Source organism: Neopelma chrysocephalum, unplaced genomic scaffold (genome assembly GCF_003984885.1).
Source record: "Neopelma chrysocephalum unplaced genomic scaffold, ASM398488v2 Primary Assembly neopelma1_59, whole genome shotgun sequence".
Lineage (NCBI taxonomy): Eukaryota > Metazoa > Chordata > Aves > Passeriformes > Pipridae > Neopelma > Neopelma chrysocephalum.
The window spans coordinates 6575543-6588549 of record NW_020897714.1 but is presented as its reverse complement, the minus strand read 5'-3'; the positions used below and the strand labels follow the sequence as shown (position 1 = coordinate 6588549).

General features: G+C 35.4%; 1 protein-coding gene across 1 annotated transcript; it reads right to left on the bottom strand.

Annotated features, from left to right (window-relative positions):
- Window positions 1-1572: 1572 nt before the first annotated feature.
- LOC113966333 lies at window positions 1573-9023 on the bottom strand. Its single transcript, XM_027680869.1, has 7 exons — window positions 8934-9023; window positions 8650-8787; window positions 7923-8058; window positions 6600-6854; window positions 5485-5702; window positions 2000-2186; window positions 1573-1865 (listed from the first exon to the last, which is right to left on the bottom strand). The coding sequence occupies exons 1-7, from the start codon at window positions 9021-9023 to the stop codon at window positions 1573-1575; spliced, it is 1317 nt and encodes a 438-aa protein (XP_027536670.1).
- Window positions 9024-13007: the final 3984 nt, after the last annotated feature.

Below are 13007 nucleotides of genomic sequence, written 5' to 3'. Positions count from 1 at the left end.
TATCACTACATGCCCTCACAGAAAGTCCCTCTCCAGCTCTCTTGTAGGCTCCCTTTAGGCACTGGAAGGTGCTAAAAGGTCTCCCTGGAGCTTTCTCTTCCCCAGGCTGACAGCCCCAATTCTCTGTTAGGGCCTGTCTCCACAGGAGGGGTGCTCCAGCCCTCTGATTAACGTAGTGGCTCTCCTCTGGACTCATTCCAACAGGTCAGTATCTTTCCTGTGCTGGGAGCCCCAGGCCAGGACGCAGTATTCCAGGTGGGGTCTCTCACAAGAGCAGAGTTGAGGGGCAGAGTCAGCTCCTCTGATATGCTGGCCACTCTTTTTTTGATGCAATCCAGGATGCAGTTGGCTTTCTGGGCTGCAAGTGCACATCGCAAAGTCATATTGAGCTTTTCATCCACAAAGACCCCCCAGTCTTTCTGCCCAGGGCTAGTCTTGATCCATTCTCTGCCCAGCCTGTATTTGTGCTTGGGATTGCCCCAACCCAGGTGCAGAACCTTGCCCTTGGCCTTGTTGAGCTTCACTAAGTTCACACAAGCCCACCTCTTATAGTTTTTTCGCATAGGAGAAAGCAGGAATATATTTCCTTCATTATAGAGGCAACTTGTGTTACAAGGTCTTTTAAACAGAAACCGAACAATCAGATTATAGAGAAGAGAGTTTGGTAGGCACAGGATATGACAGAACTTCCAAGTGCACTAAAGCCCAGAGGAGGAAGTGAACTGTACAAAACATATATGATGGAGAAAAAGAATAGCTTCTTTTACCTAAAGATTAACCTGTATTTTATTCTAACTCTAAGAAAATAGACCTCTGTCTATATTTGGACTGCCTTGCCAGGACCGGTAAAAACATTAGGGCAGTATGTTTTCTTTAACTTCTGAAAATGAGAAAACTTCCCCAGCATCACTGAAACAGGACATCTCCACTTGATCACCTTTAGGTGAAAAGGCATTTTTCATCTCTACCAACTGGTAGGTTTCATTTGGCTTCATTCAGCTAGACTTTACCAGAATACAAGTTAATTGTGAATGAATTTTACTTAGGACATATTGCATCACACAGCAGGTCAAAATACAATGGATTTTTAAACCATAGAGATCATCTTAATCTTAACTGCAGATAAACAGGGATACCTCTGCTTGTTCTGACATAATCTTTTACTTCAGATTTGAAAATACGTTTCTGAATTTCACCACCATGGCCAAAAAATACTTTACTGCTACTCTGACATCCAGCTTTACCTTTGGACATCAGTAGAAACTCTGTGAGTAAAATTATTGTAATAATGAGATTTTAAAATATACTTCACTGAAACAGAATTTGTATGGCTTTGTTCTTGCAGCCACTGAAAACTCTGAGCTTCTCTTAATCAATCCCAAGAAAGGATTTTAGCACAAACCTAAATGAAGTTTTTGGAATCCACTCTACAAACTGTTAATATTGGATCAGAATTCATGTTCAGATTTACTTATGTTTTCAGACAAAATATCAACACAGGAATTTGTTTAATTAAAGGAAAAAAGTGTAAAAAGTGTATGATTATCTGGTTATTACTGCTGTTTATTTTTGTTACTTACTTGTTTCTACCTTCAGTATTGGACTTAAGATACACTGTGCTCCTTCTGAGTTCCTTGCTGCTAATAAAAAACTATAGTGAAGGCCAGGAGACAAGTGCACAATTTTTGTTTGAGTTGTATTCACAGGCAAGTTCAGAATGTATGATTTCCACTGATCAAAATAGTACTTGATTATAAGTGCAAAGCCTGACTTAAGCCACATGCCCATATCACTCCACATAAATACAGCTTCAGTTGTCTTGACATCATGCACACCAAACATGATGTTTTCTGGTACCAAAGGTACTGAAAAAGAAAAGCAAAAGTGAAAAAAAATTCATTAAAACCTTTTTTTTAAATATATTTGTATCTTCAAATACAAATGCAATCAGGGGAAGGTTTTTTAAAACAAATGCAAAAGATTGAAAAATTATAGTTACATTCATATTCACAAATATATGGCAGCTGTACATAGCAGAAAAATCCTGTGAAGAAATAATCTGGACCAGTAGGATCTCTCTGAAGGGCATAGCAGTCAGTTTGGTTTTCTGGTATCATTGCCAAAGATGAGATACCAGCTTTTAGAAGATAAGGAGATCCATCTGTCCACAAGAGCTGACCTTCTTCCTGGATTAAAAAAAAACATTAGAAAAACATGTATTTTTAGATTATAATGATGAATTATTAAGGTTTCCCTCATTGCAAGCATATTTCCTAAACATACAAAACTTACATACTTCATTTATACAAATTAATTATATAGGAATAAAGTAAATGCTTCAGTGTAAAATTCTATTTCTTCTATTACAAAAAAATTACAAGATAATAACATAACATAATATAAGCCACATGAGTATATTTCATCATTACAAACAAGCCTTTAAAAATCACTATTAATCAAATAATTTAATAATCGTTTATGGATAATTGTCTAAAAATGTCATTCACTTTAAAAAAAAAACAAAACACCAAAAAATAATCATAAATCCTGTCTGAAAGCAAAAATATTTAGCTGAAAAAAAAGCATGGCTAGATTCACAACTGGATGAGAAAATGCTATCTTTCCCCTTTTTCCTGTTTGCTGGTTGCTCAGCGTTTAGGACACACTCACACCTCCCTCCAAGTTTCTTACCTTTGAGGTACTTTCAGTTTTTCTAGCAGAGCTCTACAGGTACTAGACTGGGGCAACATGATATTTTGGAGGAAAGATGCTTGTAGAATATGCTTACAGCATTGCAATGCAGATCCCTCTAGTGGGAGACAGGTTTCAGTCTGCACTGCACTAACATATAGTAACATCTACAGGGGATTAATAGAAAACCCAGCACATTTCTGCATGGCATTGGGGCACTCTCAGGCAGTAAACTTGCATAAAGTGCTTTCAGGCATAGCAAGTCCGTGGTCCTACAGCCTAAATAAATGCTTTAAGTACTGTAATGGAGAAAAGTTGAGGTACCACCAATCATCTTCTGTTGTTTACTCTTTTATTAAAGATATTCAAAAGTGGGGAGGAGGAGGAGAAAAAAGGATTTTTTCCATTGCTCTGAGAAAACAATAAAAACTCATGTTTGTTGAGACTGAGACTATTTTTTCAATTAATTTGTTGTATTGAAAAAAAAATCAAATTAAATATTGTGATATCATTCATTTCCCCAGGAGAGCAAAGATTTTCAGTGGTATGAAATAATTCAATTTGATTTTCAGGAGGACTTGTGGGTATACTCTGCCATTTCAGAAATGCTATATGGATCAAAATTTTTTTATACTGGTCTTCTTGGTCACCGGAGTTAACAAGCACAGGAAATCACAAGATACTACTATGATGCAAACCTCTGCAGCAAGGTTTGTAAGAGAAACCTCAGTGAACAATCTTTGGCTACCTTTACCACTTCCTAGCTCTGAAGAACTGCACAACATGTCAGGAGGGACATGAAGCTACCACCAAAGCATTCCATTCATTCTTATCCAGAGCAAAGACCTGCATCTCCAGGGTCTCTGTTGCTTTTCACAAGAATGTTCAGCCTCATCAGGAATGGTTTTAATTCAGATACAGATCAAAGTAGGGTTAAAGAAGGAGACACTGTGAGAATACAAATGCTACAGAACTAATGTTGCTCACAACAATGTTGTCACTCATTTTTATCAGTATCACAGTGCTTGGTAGTCTTCTTAAGGCTGCTGAAATCTTCTGAGTAGGTTATAGTCTCAACTTCTTCTCATTAAATATTTCAAGTCCCATGGGCATTTAGTGAGAAAAACACTTGAAAACAGAAATTTAACTCCCTAGTGCTTCAAATATGAATGAGAAAGCAAAAATAATTTAATCCGTACTTTTTATCTCAGGTTTTAAACAAATCCTGCAACTCCTGGTGTATGTCCCATGATCTTTGAGCTCCTGAGGTAAGTACAATTTGCTGCAAGTACAATTTAGAGTTCTCACAAAATGAGAACAAATCACAACAAAGAATGAAACGTTAATCCAGTACTTGAACACATTAATTAAGTATAAATAATTAGGAAAGAAGTGTTCGGAAAACAAGCATTTTATTATTATCCCTTGCTATTCTTAAGTCATGGTACTCATCTAGTTTATTTAACTGACTGACTCCCTCAAACATAAAAATGCATTTAATTATTAAACAGTTGACTAACAGTCAAATTCCAAACTGGCAATTAACTTTTTTCTGTGCAGAGTTAAAACCCCCCAAATTTCTAGTACTCTTTCCAACACACCAAAATATTATACTTCCATGGGACATCTATTTCTGGCAGCCACTTACAAATACCTATATTGCTAAAATACCAAGTTGGTTATGATGAATATCACCATGGTGTAAAAATTACAACCATTTGAGAAGTGACTCTACAGTGTCATATACAAAATAATATTACATGTAAAATGCATATATTAATAGCGCTTTACTAACCAGGATGGTCAGAGTGCTTCTCTAACCACAAACCTAGACAGATTTGTGTTTCTTCAGTCTGTATGTTATCCCACTCTGACTTGTTTGTGTAGCCCCAGCCAGCAAAAAATACTTTTTCTGTCTTTGAGGTGGTATGACACCTACCACTCCTGCTCTTACACATAAAGCTTGCTTTGGTTTTACTGTTTTCACAGCATTTCTTTTAAAATAATTTGATCAAAACAATATTAAAATTAAATTTCAAAGTGCAGATTTTTTAAACCGAAAAACAGTGGCTTTCTCCCAACCTCCTGATACTTAAAAGAAATTTTCACTAAACCAAATTACAGAAGACTGGATCCCACTTTTCTGGCAAATGCCTCCATCTTTCTAAACATCTTTCTAAACACTTTCCCAATATTTTTATTTATGTCTGTAGCTGATCCCAAATCAAACCACCATCAGACACCACACCACGGTAAATCATATTGTAACAGCAGATGCAGCATTAAGAACCTTCATATCTCAAATATGAGGAACAGGAAACCTTTTACAAGAAATACCTTGCTCCGATTCCTTCTCCACTGGCCTATCCAGCATCTATACTGGATTGACCTCCCTAAGCTCAACACTCAGCACTTCAGACCTGCATCAAAACTGAGTAAGCCAAGCCCGGACTTTGATAACCATGGTAAGTAACATTTGTGTAGACTAAGATTTAAAATCTGGTAATACAGTACCACCCACAAAACAATATCCCAGGGAAATATATACACACACACACACAAAAACAGAGAAAAGTTAAACAGGTTATGTATAAATTATGTGGTTTTTTCCACAGCTATTTTCAGTATTTCTAAACAGGAAGAAATAATCATTCCTCTTCTCATTACTAATAACTATACAAACAAATAACTGATGTACTGTTTAGCAATTTTTATTCCAAACAATCAGGCTCTACATATCAAAATGTTCTTGCTTCCATATGTGTAATAGGAAAGAAGATAAAATAGACTGACCTTTAAGTCATTAAGACCTGTCCATATCATGATTATTCGACTAATTTTCTGGAGATATGACAACATAAAACCATATTCTTCTTCACTCCCTATGTCAAGAAGATGTGCCCCTCGTGAAGACGTTTCACAGGTTTGTTGTGCTGATTTCCATGGCTTGCTCTCCTTACCCATTCGATAGCAGCTGCTTTGGAATGCCACCCACCCTTGGGAACAGGTGCCTATAGGTGAAGGACAAGATTTTAAAGAGATGCTGTATCATTCGTGTCAGTGGTACAGTGCAAGATTTCTTATAATTACACATTTTGATGACAATAGCACTTAATTAATTCATGATTTCAACCCCCCAAATATTCAGTAATTATGATTCAACAGTCCTTCAAAGTCCTGAATGTCTTAAAAAATCTGATTGACTGAATTAGAAGAATATCAACTACAAGCCAGTGAAGGGGAAAAAAAAAGAAAGAAAGAAAAAAAGATATCCACTAATTTTCAATCCTACTCCAGAAAAAATGTCATTCTTTAAGCTTAGTTTCCGATGGTTCATTTTTTTAAACATTAAAAATGAAGTTAACAAATAACCTGTTTTTAATAGCTTCCTGAGTTTAGGAAAATAATTATTCCCTTGACTTTGAGTGTATATTATTCTTTCTTTTTCTAATTTTAAAGATTTTAAGTTGCATTATCAGAGTAGCACGTTTAAAATTACATTAAAATTATACAACTAAGGCGTAACATCCTCAGAATCCTGCCTCTTTTACAGCACTTCTAACAAAACAGCACAGCTAGGCTAGCCATTCAGCAGTATTTTGAATGTTGTAAAAAGTGTTCCAAATGCTTATCAAATTCAGGATTTTCGTTGCTTTTTCCTTGAAATTATGTAGCAAATTCAATACATACACTCAAATAATTACAATTCTTAACTTCAACATTGCCTTGACTCTATTTTATACTGCAAAAATATATTTAGCTTAAAATATTTGCACATAAAAATCCAAATTATTCCTACTAAAAATACTAAGAAATAGTAAGTAGAAACAACTTTACTCTTAACTTATCTAGAAAATGTGTAGTACTAACTTGCATTGATTGTGACTACAAGAAACTCTAATATATACCTGTTTCGACTTGAACATCCAGTGACTGAGACACATTTACAAATTCAAGATGTAATTGCTCAAATAAAAACTTGAATGTATATAAGGTGGCAGGTGTCAAATTTCTCCATACAAAGAATCCACTGGGTCTTTTTATGATCTCAGAAGTACCACTCAGTAAAACAGAAACTGAAAATTCTTTGGTCACCATACTCCAATTAAAAGACACTGAAGTAGCTGTTACAAATGTTTTTATGTAATTTTCTGAAATTCCACCTAGTATAACAAGAAAAAATAGACACTATCTTTACGACAAAGGAATAATTAACTCAGAGTTCCATTAACATTATTATGTTTTTCTTTTGAGAAGAGATGAGTGATACACACAGTAGGGAAAGAAAGGTTGTGTCATTTAAAAAGTCATGGTTTAATTATTGTCATGGTACGTAAACTTACGTCTGAAGCAAAAAGAAATAAAAGTGCACAAGTTTAAGGAGTGTTTAGCTGTAAAAGTACATACTTTGATAGAATAGCAGTTAAGTAATAGATGTCCAGGGCAGTAACACATTAGTAGCATAACCATGAACCATTTTCTGTAACTTGCTGAATGTACTTTCAGCATTCAACGGCTGCTGCAATGTTTTCAACTGTGTATTTTTCCAAACTATGTTGTTTCTATTCATATCCTAGTCTGTATTCCAAAGCTAGTGTGAGCTTGTAATGTGTACAAAGGTAATGCTATAAACTATTTTAATTAATAAAATTAAGATTAGAAAGGCCTTTCACTTTAGTAATTGGTGGGACTTATGGTCCTAAACAGATTTACAGCTGTAGAGGACATTTTTATAAGCTCAGTGACCAGACTCACAAATTCTTATACTAAAAGTCTGTTCCAGTGAGTCACAATGCTAAGGCCTTCAAGCTACTAATTAACCCTTTTTAAAGTGGGAATGTCATGAAGCAAAACCAAAAATATTTAAACTTTTTAAGTTATAAAAGAAAAAAGGTCACAACCCTATGTTGATATGAAATTGCCAGGCTTTAAGTAACCTTCTCCATGGTCTTCTTTTATAAATCTTTTCTCCTAGAATTACTGTAGCATAGCAAAACTATGGTATTTAAAAGTCTCATTAACTTTTACATCAGTCCCATATTTCAGAATTGCTACACTAAACAAATATGTTATATGAAATTATTCCTACTATGCCTCATGGTTGAAAATATACATAAATTCAAAGTTTCTAAATACATGACTAACCTCTAGATTTAAACCCCTGCTTCTCTAATCTTCAGTGTTAGATTAACTATAAAGATATCAATATATTTTTGTGCTACTCTACTTACGTGTTTTAAATGATTTTACACTTAAGATTTGGCCATTCTTTAGGGATTCTATTGTTATATCATACTTCTTATTTTCCTCAAGCAGAACTGTAGTACTGACAGGTTCCTGTTCAACTTTAGAAATGTTTCTGAAAATCTGCAAGTTAAAAGAATTTCTGAATATAGTGAAAGTAATAAAAATGCAATTCATAAATTATCTGAAATTTTTAAAAGCGTAGCTGATATTGCAGCATATCAAACTTAAGACTTCATTTAAACCGAAAAATACCAAATATTTAAAACAAAACCTTTTAGAAATACCACTATTAACAAACACCTTCATATTGAAATCCTCTTATTTTCTTTATGGTCCAGAACATCCTGTACTCAAAATAAGAACAACACCCTCCCACAGAAAGGTAGGAGTAGTGTCTGTGCCTCTCCTGGAGAAGTTAGACTCCTCATTCAAAGAGTTTTGATCTTGCATATCCTTCATTTTGAACATATGCTTATCTATTCTTATTCAACAGAATACTTGAAGGTCTTTTAAGTTCCACTGGTTTAAGGAGGACTCTGTAAGAGTGCACACAAACAACATGAATTACAAAATTCAGTAAAATTTTTTGAAACTTTCTCTTTATTTGCTATTTTGAATTAGAAAAAAAAGCAAACACAATGCTACTAGTTACTATTATTTACAGCTTAAAAACACATGGAACTACTCAGTGCTTAGACTGATGAAATTTACTTTTTGACTGAAAGCATCTGTTTGCTGGCATGTTACAATATAGTAGTCTGGATCCTCCCCTTTGGGCAATTCAGTCCACTCCATCAAAACTGCTCTAGCAGGCTTTTTCCCTTGGTCACAGTCGAGACACTCTGAACCCTGTAACATACAGGAATGCAACTTAGTAGAAAATGCAGAAAATGTACCTCTAACTAAATAATTAAATTCTGTCAATTTTAACTAGTTTTAACTATAGCTTTTCAGCTGGCAACAGTTTTTATACGGACCAGTATCACCAGCCCTACTGTGTGATATACAGAGGCTTCATAATTTTTTACAAGTTCTGCAGGTACAGGTTCTAGTTTTCTTTCTCTCTCTAGAGGTGGCCAAACCATGTCGGTTGACCCAAATATGAAAGAAATCTGTCATCATTTTAGAAACAAGGTCAGAGATTTCACTTGCAATGTACATGCTGTAATCACAACAGTCAGGAGCTGGAGGTCTCAGTCCTATTCTTCCATTATGCATTAAAGACTTTAGTGGCATCACTTTCACAATTTTCAAATGTCTCAGAATAAGAAAAAACAATGTACAAGACGTAAAGAAATAATTTATTAAGCACACACCTCCCTACCAATCCAATTTAGCCATGGCAAACTTCATTCTATTTTGGCCACAACAGCCCCATGCAGTGCTACAGGCTGGGGACAGAATGGCTGGAGAGCAGCCAGGCAGAGAGGGACCTGGGGGTTCTGATTGACAGCAGGCTGAACATAAACCAGCAGTGTGCCCAGGTGGCCAAGAAAGCAAATGGCATCCTGGTCTTATCAGGAACAGTGTGGTCAGCAGGACCAGGGAAGTAATTCTGCCTCTGTACTCAGCACTGGTGAGGCCACACCTGGAGTACTGTGTCCAGTTCTGGGCCCCTCAGTTTAGGAAGGATGTTGAGGTGCTGGAGTGAGTCAAAAAAAGGGCAACAAGGCTGGTGAAGGGACTGGAGTCCTACGAGGAGAGGCTGAGGGAGCTGGGGTTGTTCAGGCTGGAGAAGAGGAGGCTCAGGGGAGACCTTATCACTCTCTACAACTACCTGAAAGGAGGTTGTAGCCAGGTGGGGGTCAGGTTCTTCTCCCAGGCAACCAGCAATAGGACAAGGGGGCACAGTCTTAAGACTGGATGTGGCACTTAGTGCCATGGTCTAGTTGACATGGTGGTTTTGGGTCATAGGTTGGACTTGACGATCTCAGAGGTCTTTTCCAACCTAAGTGATTTTGTGATTCTGTTTCAAATTCTTACAGAGGTCAACTCATTCTAGACAAAAGTCTTCTGTATTTTTGATACTACCTTTTTGATAACTTTACCTGCCTTTGAAAGACTTTGGATTAACATATCAGAGAATCAGGTTCCTTCTCTATTTGAATTTCATTTGGAATCAGAAACTTATGGACTTTTACCTAATATAATCTGAATCACACCTCTCAAATTCAGATAAAGTGGTGCATGTGATGCCAATCCCTATCACATAACATTTATAAAAGATGCAGTTCTGTCTTTTAAGTTCCATTTTTAGTTTCTTTATGAATTGAGATGACAAATGCCATCATTTAGCAATGAACTCAAAATCCAGTTCAAAAAAACTAAACAGAAATAAAAATTAAACAGGAACCCCTAGGACACTAAAATAAAAGTTGGGTGTTTTATTACTGTATTACTTTGTGTTGTCCTGTAAAGTAATCTTCGATGCACAACCTCCCACCCCACAAACAAAACAAACAAACAAAAAACCCACACATATAAAAAGCAAAAACATTCCGTTTTTTCTTTTTTTTTTAAATACAACACACTCTGGAATTCAGCTTAGCTTACCATAACTTCCTTTAACTAATGACAAACTAACATAACTATAAATCTATCAAGATTTAGTGTTCAGTTTGGATTATACTTTTTGAAGTATATACTTTAAAAAGGTCATAAAGCCTTTAACTTCTATAAATTCTTTAGAAGAGTTTACATAAAACCACTGGGATGAACTGACACACTAGACTAGTATTGATGGCATACACACAAGTGTTTTGAAGAACATTTTTCTCGAAAAGTTGCAGGCTTTTAATTAATGGCTGTATATCTGACTTGCATTCCCTGTAAACAATCTATAAACAGAGAATCCAGAGGGTAGGAAAATCTGTTTTTAAAGATACAAAAATATATATTTGGCAATAATTGAATTAACCATTTAAAATAATTTTCCACCATCAGCAATAATGTATGCCATTTTACTGTACACAAATAAAACCTCCTTAGACCTAAAAGACAAGAACCATATTTTCAAGCGTACGCAGAGATTGTTCCATACTTATATCCAATGAGAGGGATTTATAAAGTCCCTTTTTGTTTTCAGCACCTTGTCAGTAATTTTTAGGCCCTTGTTCAAAGACTGCAGCAATTTAAAAAAGAAAAAAAAATATTATTAAATTGAGCTCAAATACCTAAGGTTCAAATCTATTTTCAGGTTAGCTACACATCAGCCAGGAGACCTAAAAAAACCCAAAACAGTTATTGACTTCTGCTATCGACTACTCAACACAAGACTCAAGTAGGCTTCTCAGTCTGAAAAAGAGGTACTTGAGGGAAAATACAGCAGAGGTCTTAAGTAGCCAGAATTGAGCAGAGACTGATTTTCATTTGCTCTTCAAGTATAAGCACTGTGAAGGATGAAGAAGAGCTGGTATGCTATAGATTCAAAGTAAACAACAACAAAAAAGGCAGTTCTTCACAAAATAAATAGTTTATCTGACAAAGCTAAAGCAAGTAATAAAAGTTTCAAGGGGTGTCAGAGAAGGTCCATTCATGTTCATAGAAGTTCATAGAACTGAAATACATTGAAGCTCACAAAATGCACTGCAAATACATCCATTTCAAGAAGTCCTTAAGCTACAAATTGTGAGAAACTAAAACAATATAGATAATTCTCATTTGATGTTCTTACAGTCCTCCCCAAAGATCTGCTTTTTACCACTATCAGAGGTATATTATGGAACTCACTGAAGTTTTTACTTCACCCCATACCTGTTTAAAAGGTTACTTAAAGATGTTACTTCTTCTGGGGAAAAACATTAAATCCAAAGCAACAGGAAATAAAAGAGACTAAGGATCTCAAAAGAGCTTCCCACAACTTAAATAGAAGGAAGACTGGGAATGTTCAGTAGCACTAATGAGAGCCCTCTGTGACTGCTAAAACAACAGGAAAAAAAACAGTCCAAATCACAAACCACTTATTTTCAACATTCAATTAGCATAGCTATTCACCTTCAAAACACAGAGTATTTTTCTTACCTTAAATAAACATTTTAATAAAAGCAGAAGAAGAATTGTTTGATCCATAGAGAAAGAAATGTTATAGTCCCAGTGTTTCTGAAGTGCTTGAATCACCACAGCTTCAAAGCAAAATCATGTTAGAATATCTAAGGGAATAGGGGAAAAACGAATACACATATTTATACTTCACATGGATACAGCACCAGCCAATGGTGGGTCCGAGACTTGTGTGTTTGCTCTGGCCCTGCCTTTTCCCAAGCCCCATATAAAGTTTTCTGAGATCAGAAAGCCTTCTTTTAACTTCACTGAACTGTGGATGTGACTGTTGTTTGTAGTAATTTAAAAACTACTCAGTGTAAAAAATGTCATTGTTTTTTTAGTTTCTATTTGATTACCAGATCAAAATTCATTAAAATCAGTGTAACCCCTTACTTACTTTTTTCCAGACTCTGATTGTTTTCTACAGTACACATTTCTAGCCAGATGCCCCTTTGTCAGTGTTTAAAATAAGCCTTAAAACACTTTTCTATTGAAAGAACTAAGCACAGCTGCAGAGCCCATTGATATGTATTATGATCTTACAGAGGTCTTACAAAAAGTTACCAGCATAAAAATCTATAAACAAAGAATAGGCAAGAATGTATAGTGGTAGGACCACTGATCTATTTTACTGATCTATTCAGGCTCCTGAACAAGAACTCAGCTCAGAAAAATATATTGGGTGATCTCTGCCTTTGGCCAGATCTCAAGCAGCAATTTCAGAGTTAAACCTACCTCAATATAATTCCCAGTGCCTTAACCCTCCCCAAATTAACCTTTTAAATAGAAAATTAGTTTTGCACTGTGTTCTTTGAAATTAAATTAGCTTAATAATCTGATAAAAATTGTTTACTAATTATAGAATAAATAAAAATCAGTGCCACTGCATATATGTACCATAAAAATGAGAAACACTCATATAATTTACTGTGTATTTTCTTAGATGCTATCATCACATCATATTTCTACATTGAGATAGCGTCTTGTTTTTCAGTGGGTTGTTCCTGATTTTTACTAAAACTGTATCC